This window comes from Mustela putorius, unplaced genomic scaffold (assembly GCF_011764305.1).
Source record: "Mustela putorius furo isolate JIRA1106 unplaced genomic scaffold, ASM1176430v1.1 tig00537335_pilon_pilon_pilon, whole genome shotgun sequence".
Classification (NCBI taxonomy): domain Eukaryota; kingdom Metazoa; phylum Chordata; class Mammalia; order Carnivora; family Mustelidae; genus Mustela; species Mustela putorius.
In genome coordinates, this window is record NW_025422457.1 from 3,953,413 (window position 1) to 3,971,060 (window position 17,648).

The 17,648-nt window shown below is 45.1% G+C and overlaps 1 protein-coding gene across 6 annotated transcripts in view; it reads left to right on the forward strand.

Moving 5' to 3' along the window:
• RGL1 (ral guanine nucleotide dissociation stimulator like 1) overlaps window positions 1–17,648 on the forward strand; it is a 165,186-nt gene that overhangs the window by 96,396 nt on the left and 51,142 nt on the right. For all 6 annotated transcript variants that reach the window (XM_013064222.1, XM_013064224.1, XM_004767942.3 and 3 more), the window contains one exon: window positions 7,845–7,922. In XM_013064222.1, coding sequence (XP_012919676.1) covers window positions 7,845–7,922 — 78 coding nt within the window. The remainder of the gene's footprint in view (window positions 1–7,844; window positions 7,923–17,648) is intronic.

Genomic DNA, 17,648 nt, shown 5'->3' on the forward strand with positions numbered 1-17,648 from the left:
CATAATTACTTGAGGGAAAATGAAAATAAGTTCTCTTCCATGCTGGGTTGTCATTCTCTGGTAAACCGCCCCCCCCCCACCGCTTCTTTTTTCCCCCAAATGGACCCAAGTTAACTTCTCTGGGAATTCTCTGTGGGAACATGTGGTGACTGTAGGACCCTAGCATTCTGGGGCTCTTGGTGATGGTGCTGTTAAGTGAAGGGATCCTGTTGAAGACTTCACCTCTAGTCATAACCAGGCTAGCTTTCTTTCTTGACATGAGATAAAAGTGTTTTCTGTGAAGTAGCTTTCCTCTTCTTCCTTTCTTCCTTTTCCTTCCCTCCTTCCTTCCTCCCTCCTCTCCTCCTCTCTCTCTCTCTCTCTTTTTAAAAGATTTTATTTATTTATTTGAGAGAGAGAGAGAGAGAGCATGAGAAGGGAGGGGTTAGAGGGAGAAGCAGACTCCCTGCTGTGCAGGGAGCCCAACATGGGACTCAGTTCTGGGACTCCAGGATCATGACCTGAGCTGAAGGCAGTTGCTTAACCCACTGAGCCACGCAGGCGCCCGCTCTCTCTCTCCTTCTTCGTTCTTTCTTCGTTCTCTCTCTCTCTTCGTTCCTTCCTCCCGTTTGACAAAGGGAGAGAGGACGTGTAGTTATCCTTCTTTTGTAGAAAAGAATACCAAATTGCTCAGCAGGTTTTTTGTTGTTGTTGTTTTGTTTTGTTTTAATGTGCATTTGTTTGGAAACCACTAAACAAAATGGGCAGAAAAACAGAAAGGCAAAGTACATATATCCTGAACAGTAACTGGAATGTGTTCCAGTTTTCAATTCCGCTTTGATACTCTAAAGAAGTGGTCTTTTTTTTTTTTTTTTAATGTTATGTTAGTCACCATGCAGTATGTCATTAGTTTTTGATGTAGTGTTCCATGATTCATTGTTTGTGTATAACGCCCAGTGCTCCATGCAATAAGTGCCCTCCTTAATACCCATCACCAGGCTCATCCATCCCCCATCCCCTCCCTTCTTGGGGTCCATAGTCTCTGATGGTTCGTCTCCCCCTCCGAGTCCCCTCCCTTCGTTTTTCTCTTCCTTCTCCTAATGTCCTCCATGTTATTCCTTATGTTCCACAAATAAGTGAAACTGTATGGTAACTGACTCTCTCTGCTTGTCTTATTTCACTCAGCATAATCTCCTCCAGCCCCTAAAGAAGTGGTCTCAACCGTTTTCCAGGAGGTGGAGGCAGGGATTGATCACAAGCCTCTTTAGGAGTTTGCTAGAAACTGTGGATCATCCATACAGAAAAAAAGCACATCATCAAATTTTCCTACTGGTTAGGGATTTCCAACCTTCTATAGGTTCATCCAAGGACCCTCCAGGGACAGGCTTTCTAGCATGGACGATGGGACATGACATATAGGTGGCCATTATGAGTTATATCATGGTGAAGCCGGGAAGTATGGTTCTTGAAATTAAATTCATTAAAATAAATTAAATGGTCTTAAAAAGGCATAGGACTGTTTTTGAGTTAGTTTTAGCTTATCTTATCACTTTCCTCTCTTACTACTTTTTTTATCTATCTTACCATTTTTCTTACTTGATATTTGCCTTTTTTTACACATGTATGTGTTTGAGTAAAGGAGAGAACTTAGCCCTTGAGAACAACATATAAATTGATGTGATATTGAGTTTTTGTAAGCTTAGGGGAGACAAGTAATCCTGAAAATGGCGATCCTACCATTTTTAGTCCTACGCTCCTATGTATGAGGTTCCGTGTAGCCTATTTCATAAGGTCCTTGATGGGATCTACAGTAACACCTTTTCGTGGTTGGGGAATACTGAGCTTCAGGCTTGTACTGATTTGTTAATAAACTATTAATTCATTTTAAGCCTAAGACAAATCTTGACCCGCTAACAGACTGTGTGGTTGTCAGAGCATTTCCTGCTCACCACCCCAGATGTATCCCTGTTTCTTCTGTTGCCCTTCATGTGACCATAACCACTGGAACATACTAGCAAGATGTATATGCTGTTGACTGGAAGGAAGAGATACTGATGGGCCACCAAGCTGTGGTGGCGTAAAATGGGCCAAAGAAGAGAAATGGATGACAAGGACTTGGAGTGGAAAATAGAAGAAACCCTGTAGCTAGGGTGTAAAATCCATCACACTTAAGGAATAATCTTAAATTTGGATGCAAGCAAGTTATGGTGTGAGAAACCTTTTGGGTTTCTTGTTCTGGAAGAGCAGGGATTATAAAACCTTTGTCCTTTTGGCCTCTTCTTCAGACTGTTGTGGGTTGGGGCTAGGCGTGAAGATTTTCTTCTCAAGGAAAATTTATAGCTGTGAAGGATTTTGTAACTGTGAAGTACCACAGGAAGACTAGGCACTCTTTGCTGTTAATGTTGCCTTACCTGTCAGGGACTACCATGATGGTAACGTGGATAATGAAAGCACAACAAAGATGGAGGGCCCTTCACAGCAAAGGCCTAGAGTGGAGGATGGCAGCTCTTTCTGGATCTTCTAGCTTTTTCTAATTGTGGTAAAAGTGACTGGAGTTCCAGATCTTATGAGTGGAAAGCACATTCTGTGCTCAGCATCACTGGCCCCTTGCAAGAGAACAAAGAGTCTTTGACCTTTGTCTTCTCCTTGAATAACAAGCTCCATGGAGGTAACAAGACCTTTCCAAGGTAGGCTTGGCGGCAGCGACCCAGTTCTGAGGTCAGACTTGGGTGGAGGATATTATTTGGAGTGATTAAAAACATCCCTCTTACTGATCTGTGGGATACAGTCCATAGTCGTAATCAAAGCTTCCTTGGTGTTCCAGACATCTGCCGGCTCTTTCACCCATATCATTCTCCTGAGTCAAGGTCAGCTTCTGAACATTTTCCTCATACCTGACCTGTGTTCCCATGGGTCAGTTAAAGAAAACCGCCTTGAATGTTCATGGGCTGGGGTTTATTAGAGGAGCAGAGCCTCCCAGAGGTCCAGGAGTCAGCAGCTTCATGTGAGGTCCCACTTTTCAGTCCTTCTTCCTCTCTGTTCTTTCATCCATCCCCAGTAAGTGGCTTCCTCCCTTCTCCTCTTTCCCCAGCCTTTCCTTTCTTTCCCCAGGAGATAGTATTAATTCATTCATTTAGCAAATGTATATTGAGTGTCCACTAAGAGCAGGCTCCATTGCTGCCTCAGGGGATGGGACAGTGAGCAAGGTAAGAGAATGAAACCCAAGTCCTCGCCATGGCCTGTCAAGCCTCATGATCAGTCCCTGTCACCTCCGTGCCTCATTTCCTTCTCTCCCTTTACTTACTCACTAGTGTTCTTGATGCTTCTCAAGCACATCGTTCTGCCACTGTGCTATGGCCTCTGCCACGGCTCCTCGCTCTGCGTAGAAGATGCTTTAGAGATCTGTAGAGCCCACTCGCCCACCTTCTAGAGGATGTTACCTCATCGTCAGGTTCACATCAGGCTTTGTCTGAATACCTCATGGGTGGGAGCCACTTTAGACTCCCCTTATTGTGTCTGATCACCCCTACCTGTTTTATGTTTCTCCATTGCACTTTTCACTCTCTGACTTATTATGTGTTAATTGATTATTATTTTATTGTCTACCTCCACCGACTACAGTGTCCACTTCCTGAAAACAGGGCCTTTGGTTTGTTCACAGCTGTATGCCCAGTGCTGGGAATAGTACCTGAACATAGGCCTTAATGGGGACTGAATGAGTAAAAGGATGAGAGATTGGTAAATAAATGCAAAGAATAAAGTTTCTGACCTCAAAGAAGCTATAATCTAGTGCATTGGGGCACATAAAATTAAGATAACTCGAGCTCATGTGATCTGGTAGTGACTCACAAGGAGACTGGGCTGTCTGACTGTCTGACTGTCACAGTTCAAATCTCTGCTCCATGTATTAGCTGAGAATTGAGGGCAAATTACCTCAGTCCCTGGGCCTCACTTTCTTATTTGTGAAATATGAATAATAATATCACATAGGATTCTTGTGAGAATTAAATGAAACCATTCTTATAAAGTGCTTAGTGCAGTACCAGGCACTTGGTCTGCACTCAGTAATTATTATCTGCTGTCGTTACTGGATTCAAGCGGAGCCGGAGAAGTTCCTCAGGATTACTGCCATCTTGGTCTGGAGTTACTGAGCCTTTTCTGTCAGGGAGCAAAAGTTCAAATGTCTCCCCCAACCAGAGAGACTGTCCCCGAGGACAACTTTATCTTAGGATTTCTTTGAACTGCAAATACCCCTGTCCTCCCTTCAAACACATATTAAACATTTCATTTGCTCAGATAGACTCCAAACAATAATATCTGTCCCCTCTGGAAATAACTGTTTCCTGTTTAAATATCAGCAACCAGTTAAACATTGTGGTTTTGTTTTTCTTTTTCCAGCAATTTTTAGGCCACGGTAAATAATTGCTGAAGACTGTACTTTAAGAGGCATCTGTAAATCTTTCTTTTGCCTCGTGATACAGGGGAAACCATGTCAAAAGTCATTCTGACAATCTGTATTTTAATTTAAGTTTTATGAGTTACCATTTAAAGACGACCAGTTGCTCATTGGCAAGCCTTTTTCAGAGATTGATGCTTTGATCTTAAATCCTGGGGAGACTTTGCAGAAATTGGAGGTGACGTTGTTGACAGGTTCATCTGTGGCTATTCTATTGCCATTAATTAAACACGCACACACACCCCTTTTATTTACTCCCCTAGAGTAAATGAATTGAATTTGACTATGGTTTTTGGTGGGAAGCTATGAGAGGGTCCGGGAAACATCAAAGAAATGCTCTTAATCTAGTAAAACTAACTCTCAAATGACCTAGCTTGAACATTAAAGAGTTCTTGATTCCAGTGTTGGTCTAGTTTCTTTTCTGTAAGGCGTTAATTCTCTCTAATGATTAGAAAAACGCAGGGGCAAATATCCATCCCCTCCCCATGAAATTCCAGAGGGTTACAGGCTCTTTAATTTTATCTTGCTTCTGAAGGTCTCCTTTGTAAAACCCTATATACATTTTTTTTTTGCCTTTTCATACTGCTTATATTTTCAAGATCTCAGCTTTAAGATCTTAAAACTTTATTTCGTTTACATTTCAGTTTTAGAGTTTTGGATCACAGCTATCCTAAAGCTTTTTTTTATGATCCCAGAGTTGAGGAATGAAGACACAGACAGGTTAAGACACCGGTATAAGCAAAAAGCCAGATGGTGCCCTTGCAACAACAGTTGAGAAGTCTGTTTTCATGTCTGCTTAGGGAACCCCACCAGACCATTCATTTGCTCCCAACAAGTAGCCATCAGCGTGCCTTCTGGGTGCCCAGCATCATTGGAAGCACTAAAGAGTAGGAACAAAGGGGACAGGGATCCTCTTCTCATGGAGTTTATGTTCCAGCGCACAGTAAACACAGTAACTTAATTATACCGTATATGAGAATGTGCAGTACAGGAAAATAAAGCAGCGCTTTGAGTGTTGGTCTTTTTTTTTTTTTTAAAGATTTTATTTATTTATTTGACAGACAGATCACAAGTAGGTAGAGAGGCAGGCAGAGAGAGAGGGGGAAGCAGGCTCTCCACTGAGCAGAGAGCCCGATGCGGGGCTTGATCCCAGGATCCTGGGATCATGACCTGAGCCGAAGGCAGAGGCTTTAACCCACTGAGCCACCCAGGTGCCCTTGAGTGTTGGTCTATGGAGGGTGGCCTGGGAGACCTCACCAAGAAAGTGACATTTGAGCAGAGCCCCACAGGAGCCGCAGGAGCAGAGGGAGGTGCTGTTGGCCCCCCCGGGGGTGGGCAGGAAGAGGAGCACCGAGATTCTGAGTCAGGAGGATGCCCCGGTATGGTGAAGCAGCAGGGGGGCGGGTGAGGCTCAGGGAGGGTGAGCAGGTGCAGTAGACTCCATCAGAGGTATCAGAGCAAGTCCTTTAGGGCCCCGTGAGGCAGGTGTGACTTTTGCCTTTCTTCGGTGTAAAACGGGAGCCACGGGAGGGTTCTGAGCTGAGCAGTGACGTGATGGGATGCACATCGCACAGGATCGCGCTGAGCTGAAGCCGGGAGACTGATTTCCCACTGAAACAGCAGTGGCTGTTTCCCTGCTCTAGACTAAAGGTGGTGGTGGTTTGAGCCAGGGTGGAAGTGATGAGAAGTGTTTGGATTCAGGGTATGTTATAAAGGCAGAGCCAATAGGATTTCTCAGTGGATTGGGTAGAGACGGGACCATGCACGCGGCCGCACGTGCCTTGTCTTCTTGATGTTCCTTGCTGGTCTCAGAGCATCATCATCCAGCCTTTCTGGTCCTGATTAGGGATCTGTGCACCACTCTGGCGGCTGAGAGAAACATCCCTGGGGTCTTCCGAGCACACGCTCTGAGCAGATTTTGCCGGATTAATTAATGAGAGCGAATATCGCTCACCTGCATAAGTTGCTTGGTCCGTCTCGACAGCATCTGACTGCACCTGTCGCATCCCATTCTTGGATGCGACCTGGGATAGGTGCTCCTGTCATTCCAACCAGCAGCTCAGCTCCAGAGTCTGAGAAATGCAGAGCAAGAACAGCCGTCCCATTGTCGGATGGGCGGAAGGTGCAGCGGCTCCCCCAAGGCCCGCTCTTCAATGCGCCTGCCCTAATCTTCCGCACTCACATAAACCACAGATGCTGTTGTGAGAGGAGATGGAGACTGGTTCCCTGTGATGGTGGCCAAGGAGAGAGCCAGAAAATCTGTTCGTTTAGGAGAAGTTTCATTTCCCATCCCTGCCTTGCTCACATGGGGCTGAATAAATCTTAATCTGACTAAGTTCTTATCTCAGAAGCAGCGAAGGGTGGCCCTGGAAGCCCTCTAAGTAGCAGGTGCAGGCAGAATAAGAGGAATGGGGAGGGTGGAGGCCAGTGGAAAATAGGCTGGAGAGGCCAAGAAGTCCATAAGGCTGATGAGCTCAACAGAGGAGCAGGTGGATGGGAGGGGGCTGGTGCCTTGGGGTGCGGACTGGAACCCACCAGCATAGGGTGATAGGGAGACCAGATGGGCTGGCACTCAGTCAAACCAGATGGTGGGCTTTTATCTCTAAAAGGATTTGTAAATCCTAGGAACACGGAACATAAGGGTACTGGGGCCTTTAATCCCATTAGTAGAAGACAAAAGTGTTCTCTTTAAAAAATGTAAACCCACCAATTACAGAATTTCTATGATCAAAACTTAGGGACAGAGTACCAGCTTGTGAAACGCCAAGGCATCTCTGGATTCTTCACTGAGAGGAAGAGAAACTGCAGAAATCGTCAGGGTCAGGGCATTCATTATAAGTTAATAAAAAGACACCCCTTCGAGCAGTTCAAGTGTATGCTTGGAACCAAACAAAGTGTGATGCATTTGTATGCAGTAGGCTTGCTTACATGCAGAGCTGGAAGAACAGCTAACTGCAGTTGGGAACTGATTAATTATTCAGTAAACTTTGAGAAGGAGACACATTTAAAAATTTAAGCACCTATTGCTTTCTAAAAAGTCATCCTCCTGTGTCCCCTTGGGGTCTCCTTGGGGGTAAGTCCAGGAGGAGAAGGGTTATGGAAGTAATTCTTGACCCTCAAGCAATGGCTGAAACGAGGACTGAAGAACAGGATTTGTCTACAAACAGGAGAGCAGCTGTGGGGACGGGGAGGCCGGCAGCTGGGCAAGGTTTCCATTTCAAACACGAGATGACAGTTCCCATGTTTCACGAGTCATTAAGGAAAGAAATATTTATGAAATAGCATCAAAAAGTGATATGATGGGATATTAACTTAATGGTGTGGGAAAGCAACTCAGTTCCATTTCAAACATGAGATAACGGTTTCCACTTTTCAGGAGTAATTTGTTTGTTTGTTTTTATCTGTAAAGGTATGGAAACCTGACAAGTCCAAACTGTGAAGAAGATGGAAGCCCAAGTTCATCAGAGTCTAGGACGGTGATCCGGAAGTACGTATGCTTTTTCTGTGTATTATAAGCTCTCAGTCAAGACTCATTACCCTAAAAGAATGCAATTTAGTAGAGCTTCTCTTTTTTTAAATTTCTTTTTATTGTTGCCATTTTCCCCCATAATGCGTAAAACCATAGAGTTATTTTTTGACCATCCAATGATAGTCATTTATTCATCCGGTAAAAATGTTTTGGGCACCCGTCATGTGCCAGGCCCTGCACTAAGGGAAACAGCTACCAACAAAACTGACTTCGGCCTTGTGAAGTGTGGATTTTAGCCGAGAGACGGCGCGTCCACACAGAAAGGCAGTGAAGGAGGGCAAAGGGACTAGATCCTGACGGAGAGGTTGATTCACGCAGGGTGCCAGGAAGGGGCTCTCTGATCTGGTGACACTGGAGCAGAGGCGTGAATGGGGTACAGGCTGGGCCTGGTGAATATCCGAGCAGGGAAAGTGTGGACGAAGCTGTGAGGCAGGAGCAGGAGGCAGACGGATGAGTGAGGCTGGAGCCGAGCGCATGAAGGGACCAGTGCTAGGGAATGCGATCCGGAAGGTGGTGGGGGTTCCAGATCACATGGGGACTTGAAGGCCCTGGGCAGGATGTTAAATTTTATCCTAAGGAAGATAAGCAGCATTTAGAAGGGTTTCGAGGAGAGCAGTGCTATGGCCTGATTAATATTTCAGAAGGCTTTCTCTGGCTCTACGTGGAAAACAGACTCTGGCAGCGGGATGAGGGCCAAGAGCGGCAGCAAGGAGCCTGGTTAGGACCCTTGCAAGGATCCGGGCAGGAGATGCTGGTAGTGTAGGCTGGAGGAGGAGGTGGGGGAGGAGGTGATGGTAGTGGTAGTGGTGGTGGCATCCACCACAGTAATAGTAGTAATAGTAGTAATAGTAGTAAAAGTAGGAGTAACTTGTTGTAAGAAGAGCTTCTGCGGAGATCTTGAAGGTATTGCCGGAAGGTTGTACTGATGAAGTGGATGGGGCATGTGAGAGAAAAAGAGGCGGCATGGACACCTCCGAGGGTTGTGGTGTGAGTCACTGATGGAGCAGAATTTAGGTTTTATGAGATAGGAAAGGCTGGGGAGGAGGAGCAGGTGTGGTGGGCAGCACGTGTCAGTAATTTCATCGTAGACATACTCACTTTGAGACGATTGGCTAAATCTAGAGTTCAGGGAGAAGTCAGAGTGGGAGGCATAATCTGGGCATCCTTAAGTTAGACATGGTAGTTAAAGCTATGGGGTTGAGTGTGCCCCCCCGTGGGAACAAAGGCTGTCAGAAGAGGAAGGTACAAAGACTGAGCCTTGGTTCCTTCCAGTGTTCAGATTAGGAGGATAAAGGTCCAGCAAGAGGAGGCTGGGACAGAGAAGCTAGCGGGGAGCGAGAAGAAAGAAGTTGTGTCCAGAAGACAAGTGAAGAAGGAGTTTTGAGGGGGTGTGACCAACCATGTCTAACAGTGCTCAGATATCAAGTGAGAGGAGCCTGGGGAAAGACTCCTGCCTTTGTAACACATTGGTCCTTGGCCCACTTGACAAGTGCAGTTTTGGTGGATGGCGGTCTGGCTCAAGAGAAGACAGAAGTTTGGAAGAGAAATGAACTGGAGGATGATCTGGGGCAAAGGAGGGTTTTTTTCATCATATATGTGTTTGTTAAACCTGGGTGATGGTCGGGACACCTGGGTGGCTCAGTTGGTTAAGCAGCTGCCTTCAGCTCAGGTCATGATCCCAGCATCCTGGGATCGAGTCCCGCATCAGGCTCCTTGTTCCGCAGGGAGCCTGCTTCTCCCTCTTCCACTCTGTCTGTCTGTGCGCTCGCTCTCTCTCTGTCTCTGACAAATAAATAAAAAAAAATCTTAAAAAAATAAATAAAAAAAACCCCTGGGTGATGGTTTAATCTGATGAGAATAATCTAGAAGACACTGGCAAAAAATCCATGGTGGGGGTTGCAGGCTGCTCTAGGAGTGATGTTCTTGAGTTGATGGGATATATGCCAGGGTGCTTGAAAGGTCTCTTACTAAGTATTCATCTTGGGGTCTGACTGACGAAATCCTTTCTTCAGAAGCCAGGGATGGGAAGGTAAGAAAATTGAGTATCTTTTTAAAGTCTTGAGAGAGGCAGTTTTATTATTTTGTTGGATGGACTGTAACCTTCTAGAAAAGCAAACACATCTGTGTAGATATTTGAATGTCAAAGCAAGATGTGTGGTGAGTGGAACTAATACTTTTATTCTTACAGGGCTTGGGGAGGCTTCTTGGAGGAGTTGACATTTCAGGGAGGGCGATGGTTTTGGTGGTAGAGCCATCCAAGCAGGGGAACAGTGGGACCGAGTCAGGGAGATGCATTTTGGGAACAAGACAGAATGCTATGGCCACTTCCTGATGGCGTGTGTACCAGGTTGAGGGGAGTTATAGAGACAAAGCTATTGTGAAGGGAGGTTCATTCTCCCAAGAGAGTAAGGGCCCTCCGTGGTAAGCAGGAGTCAGTCAGCCCTGAATAGTTTCTGCAGGAGGGAAACAGTATCATCAAATAGGTGATGTGGGTTGGGGGGTGGACTTGATTGACAGACTTCTTACCTAGAGTGTGGTACATGGACCAGGAGCATCGGCACCGCCTGGGAGCGTGTTAGAAATGCAGAATCTCAGTCCTCACACAGACCTAGGTTAGAATCTGCGTTTCAGTAAGATCCTTGAGTGATTCCTATGTACTTTAAGGGTTTGAGAATCATAGGATTAGAGAGGTTTTGTTGTTAATTGTGTTTATCCCTGAAAACTTACTAAAATAATAATTTTTTGAAAAGAACCTTTTTATAATGAGTCTTTTTAAGCATCTACAAAAGGAGACTTGAGTCACTAGCTTGTCACATGTAGTCTCCCCCTGGGACCAGATTCAGAAATAAGTGTGTTGTTCTCCACAAACTTTGGAATTGAGTCAAATCTGGAGCTACCATTTAACCAGCCACCTGAACACTCCAAGGAGGGTAACGGTCTGAAAAATATCCAGAGCTTTTCTGTTTCCCAGGGGGTGCTTTGAGATTAAGCAGGTTTCTGGGAAGTCGCACATTAAAGAAAATTGGTTTGTACCTTAGATGTGAAGAATTAAGCTCGTTATTTGAAAGTTCTATTATAAAACTTTATTCTACTTCATTGTACACCAGGAACAGTGTGATGTGGGTGAAACTCCAGGATAAGCTGTTGTAAAGGGCTTTCCAGTTTTAAGCATATGAGTCCTTAACAAAGAGCTTCACATAGAACTCCCCGGAGGGGGTCCGTCATCTGGGGACAATGGTCCTTTCCTAAAGCCTCACAATGAATTGGTAGAAAGTGCTTGACCCTTTTCCTCAGACCGACTTTGCTTTTTATAAAAAAATTATGCCTGCTGAAAATACGCCACTTTATCTTATAATGGGCTACTCTGTCCTACAAACACTGGAATGCTGAAATCCCTTCTCTCAGCTGACCTCTTTCTTCCTTGTGTTTTCCTTCTTTCGTATTGCTGCCTCCCCATCCTCCCCCATTTCTCCTTTTATTATTTTTCATCTCATTTCACCATCATCTGTTTGCTCTGTCAGAGGTTGCCCTTCTCCTCATCATTTCTGCGGCTGGCTAGGGTCAGTGCTCTGTCTTTCTGAGAGGAAATCAGGGTAGCACCTTCTTCATTCCATATGTAACGTGTGGAAAATTCCTCCACCAATCCCAGAGCTCTGGCATCTGACCTGGAGCCATGACCAAAGGCCTCCTGATGGCTGATGTTTGTGTAGGAGATATGGCTCTATGGCCGTTCTCAGTGGGCTGGTTTTGTCCCCAGAAGATGTTTGGCAATGTCTGGAGAAATCTTTGTTGTCTTAACTTGGTGGGGGGATGCTATTGGCTTCTGGTAGATAGAGGCCAGGACTGTTGCCAGATAGATAGTCTACATGCACAAAATACGGCCCTCCCGCAGAGAATGATCTGCCTCAAAGTATCTGTGGTGTGCAGGCAAGCTACACGGTGAGGACTGCAGCCCTCAAGTGAAAGCTGTCTTTACTTAGGAATACCAGATGTACATAAAAATAGGACCCTGCTTATTTGTGGGGGTGGGGGGAGTCCCAATGCAGAGGTGGTCTGGGAGCCAGCCTCAGAGAAGGCGAAGGGCCTTGAGTAAGGAGCCTGGAGAACTCAGATCAAGTCCCTCATCACTCACTGTCACTTTCCAGCCGTATGACCTGGTCACTTCACCTCTCTCTCACTTTCAGTTTGTTGACCCGAAAAATGAGTGCTCGGAATATAGGATCCCTGGCGGCCTTTCAAGTTTAATGGCCTCCAGGATAAAACTTGTTTAGGTTTCCTCTTTTCCAAAGTGAAAATGAATATCAGAAGCAGGGATCTTGGGGCGCCTGGGTGGCTCATTCGGTGAAGTGTCTGCCTTCAGCTCAGGTCAGGACACCAGGGTCCTGGGACCCAGCCTTGCATGGGCTCCCAGCTCAGCGGGGAGTCTGCTTCTCCCTCTTCCCCTCCCCCAGCTCGTGCTCTCTTATTCTTTCTCTCTCTGGAATAAATAAATAAAATCTTAAAAGAAGGGGAAAAAAAGGAATCAGAGATATGGCCCAAATAGTATACTGAATTTTTGAGAAGTCTCCTGGACTGCTTTTTTCAGTTGGGGGAGTGGGGGCTGGGCCACTAGTTTCGATAAACTAGAAAACCAAAAGGGCTTCTTTGGCCTGCTCGTGAGTATTCGCAACATCATGGCGGCTCACTGCGCTTCTCAGTCCAGAGATGAGCTAAAGCATTGGATTGCGGGGTCAGGTGACGGGGCAAAATGCCAGTTGTTTTCCTTTGCCGTGAGTCTGTCTTCTTGTGATTTCAGGTGGGAAACAGGCGGCAGGAATTCAGTAACTTTCTAAGAAGTAAACATCCTGTTTTAGGGCAAATGCCTGCAGGGTTGCAGATGGGGTGCGGTGTGGGTGGGGAATCACTGGGAGGCTTAACCCTGACCAGAAAAATCCTCAACTCTTGTTTGGTTTTTCAGTTTTTAATGTAAAGCATAGAGCAAGGCTTACATTTCATACAGGGTCCCAAATCCCAAGATAACAGTCTTCCTTGTATTTCTAAATATGGATCTAATCAACCTTTCAGAGGATAAAAGAACTAAGAAAAAGGAGAATGGGGAAGTTCAAATGGAACTGCCTAGATGAAAGATTGGCTTCTGGTGTCTTGGACCACAGCTGACGAGTGTTCTTCATGAATTTCAAAAAGTGTCAGATTGTGCTGTGACTCCCACTTGTAATTTCAGGCCCGAGTGTGCCCAGTTCAGGCTTTGTGCAATATCAGGGACCTTTGAAGTCATCTAGCCAAAATAAGAATTCCTTAAGTTGCTAGGAATGCAACTTCCAAGGCCTCTAGATGTTGGAATCTGCCACACAGTGATCTCTGATGTTAGCGCGAGACTGTTGTATATAATAAGGCATCCCGTGTTTATTTCTACAATCCCTAAACTTGCCACTATTTGGAAATCAGGAAACTGACTTCCTGTGACAGGAGAAAACATCTCTGCCCACATCCATTCTACCTGTGCCCCTTTGCTCTTTCCTGCTGACACTTTTACATGATAAAATGCTGTCTATTTAGAATAACAAAATCAGAACCAGGTGGAAAAGGAAACTTTCCTTCCTGCAGATTTATTACAATCATTGGATTCAGAAGTGAGGAGAATGTAAAGGGATATTAACCATGCCGAAACCTGATACCATGAATCTTCATGCTTTGGAATGGATCTGAAATTAGACTATCTGTCTGTCTGTCTATCTTAGATACTTTAAAGCGGTTTAGGAGGTTTAAGACTCATCAGGAAATGACACTTTTTTCTTTCCTTTAATACTATTATTATAACGTTGAAAGAGTTCTATTTCCTTTTCTTTTATGGACTGTCTTCACTTCCCTTCTGGAGCGCTGTGTTTTGTTTTCTGAAACTCTTTACCACCGCAGTGCTTTCAACTGTTGAAATCATTCTGCTTTCATCTCTGTACATTCAGACGATATGAATGCCATTCTCGTAATCTTTTCCCAGAAGTTGCAAATAGTGACACCAGATTTTAGTCTGGTAAGGAATCAAATAGTGGTAATCCAAGACATTGGAACCACTTTAAAGGAAAGTGGGGTGAGTTAAAGAAGCCTGGCTGTGATTCCTTAATGCCCGAGAAACTTGACGGTGGAAAGTACTAAAAAAATCTTCCCAGAGAGTTTGCAGTCAGTATTCATTCCAGCGAACTCAAATACCCTACGAAGGCAGTGGGAGGAAATTAATCTGGCTATTTTAACAAAAATGGGGCAAAGAAGGGGGTAAGGAACAGAGCAAAAGTAAGATCTAAAACTTGAAATTTATTTATTTTTAAAGATTTTATTTATTTATTTGACACAGAGAGAGAGATCACTAGTAGGCAGAGCAACAGCTGGGGGCCGGGGCAGGGGAAGCAGGCTCCCTGCTGAGCAGAGAGCCTGATGCAGGGCTCCATTCCAGGACCCTGAGATCATGACCTGAGCTAAAGGCAGACACTTAACCAACTGAGCCGCTCAGGTGCCCCTAAAACTTGAAATTTAGAAGAATGAAAGAGGCTATAAGGTGAAAGGAGCATTTCTAAAAAGTTAAAGTGGGATGGAGGAAGAACTGGAAAAATTATACACAACGTAAAAGAGCCTGGCATTGTCTTGAAAACGCCCATACTGGACAAGGAAAAGTGTAAATTATCGTCCTAAAAGTCATTGAAATCTTGAATCAGAATTGCGTGTTTAAGGGAAGAAAGTAGGTTCCCAAAGCAGAAATTCGTTTTCTAAAAATTCCGGAGAAGTGAAACGTCGATGGTCAGTGGTTCAGAAAGAAAAATCAGCGACTTAAGAATCTCTTGGGGTGGGTGCCTGGGTGGCTCAGTGGGTTAAGCCGCTGCCTTCGGCTCAGGTCATGATCTCAGGGTCCTGGGATCGAGTCCCATATCGGGCTCTCTGCTCAGCCTGCTTCCTCCTCTCTCTCTCTGCCTGCCTCTCTGCCTACTTGTGATCTCTCTCTCTGTCAAATAAATAAATAAAATCTTAAAAAAAAAAAAAAAAAAAAGAATCTCTTGGAGTTCTTGAAGTGTCAGAGAAAGGCAAACAGGCCACCCGACCGGACCCTGTCATTGACTGACCCTGCAGCCAAGCAGGGGATGACAAGGTGATATCGCTGTCACCAGCCTGGCCTGTGCCTTCGGCTGCAGTGTATGGTGCACTTACTAGCGTGAGGCCTTCTGCTGGGGGCCTTGTGTCTTCCTTTACCGTCACAGATTTGCTGTGAGATGTTGGCCTCATTGTATCAGTGTGTAAATGGAAGCTCCAGAAAAGTATCATACACACTTTGACTAACGTCAAGCTGCTGGTTAAGCAAACCCTGGTCAGACCAGGGTTCAAATACCAGCGAACTCTGGTATTTGAACTCGGGTCCAAGGCGTGGGCTTCTCACCATTTTGTTCTTGGACGTCCCATTTCACAAGAGCATCAGAATCTCAGGTGCCTTTCCAGGCCACATCTGTCTAGATCACAGTTCCCAGTCGCCACCAGAAGTCCACGAAGAGCTAAGGCATATTATCACCATCGTGACGGGTGTTGTAGTGTGTTAGCCTCCTGACATCTCGTAATTTGGGATCATTTTCCTTGCCCTGTGTTGTTTTGCCTGGCTTTACTACTGAATGAACACCCTGAGCCAGGTCCCTAGACAGCTGTTAGAAATGGGGAAGTTGGGCTTGTTTCCTGGGGAAGGAGATGGGTTGTAGGATGTGAGGAAAGAAGAAGGAAGACCGATGGGTCAGGCCAGTGGGTCTCAGTGCCTGCTTCCTGTTCTTGGAGCCTGGCCACGTCTTTCCTTCCCAACTTCCCAACTTCCTCCATTCTAATGGTGCAAAATGGAGAAACCCTCAGCAGTTTTTTCATTAGAGGACCATTTATAACATAAAAACGCCTGCCTCAGATGGTGAGGAATTGGAGAATACAGAGCTACAGAGGTCCTTGAGAAGCTGTTTGGGTTGGAGTGGCAGTACCCTTTGTAATAGCAATAGCTAGAATTCACTGATGCTTAGTAGGGATAGTCTCTGTATATCCTTTCATGATTCCCATAATAACATGATGTATCTTACACGTGAGGGGTCTGAGACAGAGGTTAAGGAGCATGTCCAAGGTCGCACAGGGAATCAGGGAAAACTGGGATTTCAACCCACGCCTTGCCCTCTACACTCTGGCCTCTGCTTCTTTTCCCTGTGATAAAAATGAGATATTTTCTCTTAAGAACTTAGGTCAGACTTTCCTGTTCATGCTTTTTTCTTAGAATTAAGATGTTTGTCTTTTCTTTTCCTTTTTTTAAAAAAGATTTTATGTATTTATTGGAAAGACTGAGAGAGAGAGAGTCTGAGCAGGGACAGGGGGAGAGGGTAGGGAAGCAGGCTCCCTGCTAAGCTGGGAGCCCGACACGGGGCTCAAGCCCAGGACCCTGAGATCATGACTTGAGCTGAAAGCAGATGCTTAACCAGTTGAGCCACCCAGGCATCTGCTTAAGATGTTTTCCCACGACAGTTTTAGATTTGTGTAAGGACTGAACAGTTAGTACAGCAGAGTGCCCGGATGTCCCCCTCACAGATTCCCCTGTGGTTCTTACATGACTATTGCGTGTTTGTCACAATTAACAAACCAGGATGGCACATCATTAACTGACGTCCGGAGTTTACTCACATTTCCCTACTTCTACCTCATGCCTTTTTTCTGTTCCAGAATCCCACCCAGGATACCACATTACATTTAGTTGTCATATCCACCTGCGTTCCTCTTGGCTGTGACAGTTTCTCAGACTTTTCTGGGTTTCAATGACCTTTACGGTTTTGAGATCAGGTATATTATGGGATACCCCTTTATTGGAATTTTTCTCATAACTACACTGATATTTTTCTCATAATTAGACTGAACTTATGAGTTTTTGAGAGGGCTATTACAGAAGTAAAATGCCACCTCATCACATGATATCAAGGATTCCTACTGTCAGTATGATTTATGACTGTCCTTGGCCTCGATCGCCTCCCTGGGGTAGTAGTTTTGTGATTTCTGCATGGAAGACATCGTCCTACACAACCGTGTTGTTGGAAGGAAGTCAGAGTGTACAGCCCCCGGTTAACGAGTGGGGGTTGTGCCCCCCCACCAGGAGGGTAAGCTATCTAATCAATGTATTGGGGAGACTTCTGCATGGGAGATTTGTTTCCCTCATCTATTAATTTATTTAAAGATTTTTATCAGTTTAGACTCGGTGAGTAAATATTTTTATGCTTTGGATCATAATCCGATGCCAGTTTTTTGCTCAGATTGTTCCCGTTTAGGCCTTTGGGAACTCTTTTGATTGACTCGTATGTCACTTTGAGAGGTGTTTCTGTTGTTGTGGGTATGTTCTGTTGTTCAAGCCCTTCTGACCTTCCGGCACAACAAGGTGCTCTGGGCTCATCTTGTATGTTTCCGGCCCCAGGCCCGCAACCAGCCATTTCTTCAAGGAAACCTGATTCTTTTCATGGCAGAATGAACGGTACTGGCAACCAGGATCCTAGGTGCACTCAGTGCTGCTGAGCTGTCATTTCTTCTTAGCCCTCTCTGCCGATAGGACTAGGAGATTTATGTTTACTTGAATTATGAAATACACATCTCTAGGAGTATTTATATATAACCATCTGTATCTATATTATGTTAAACACAAATTCT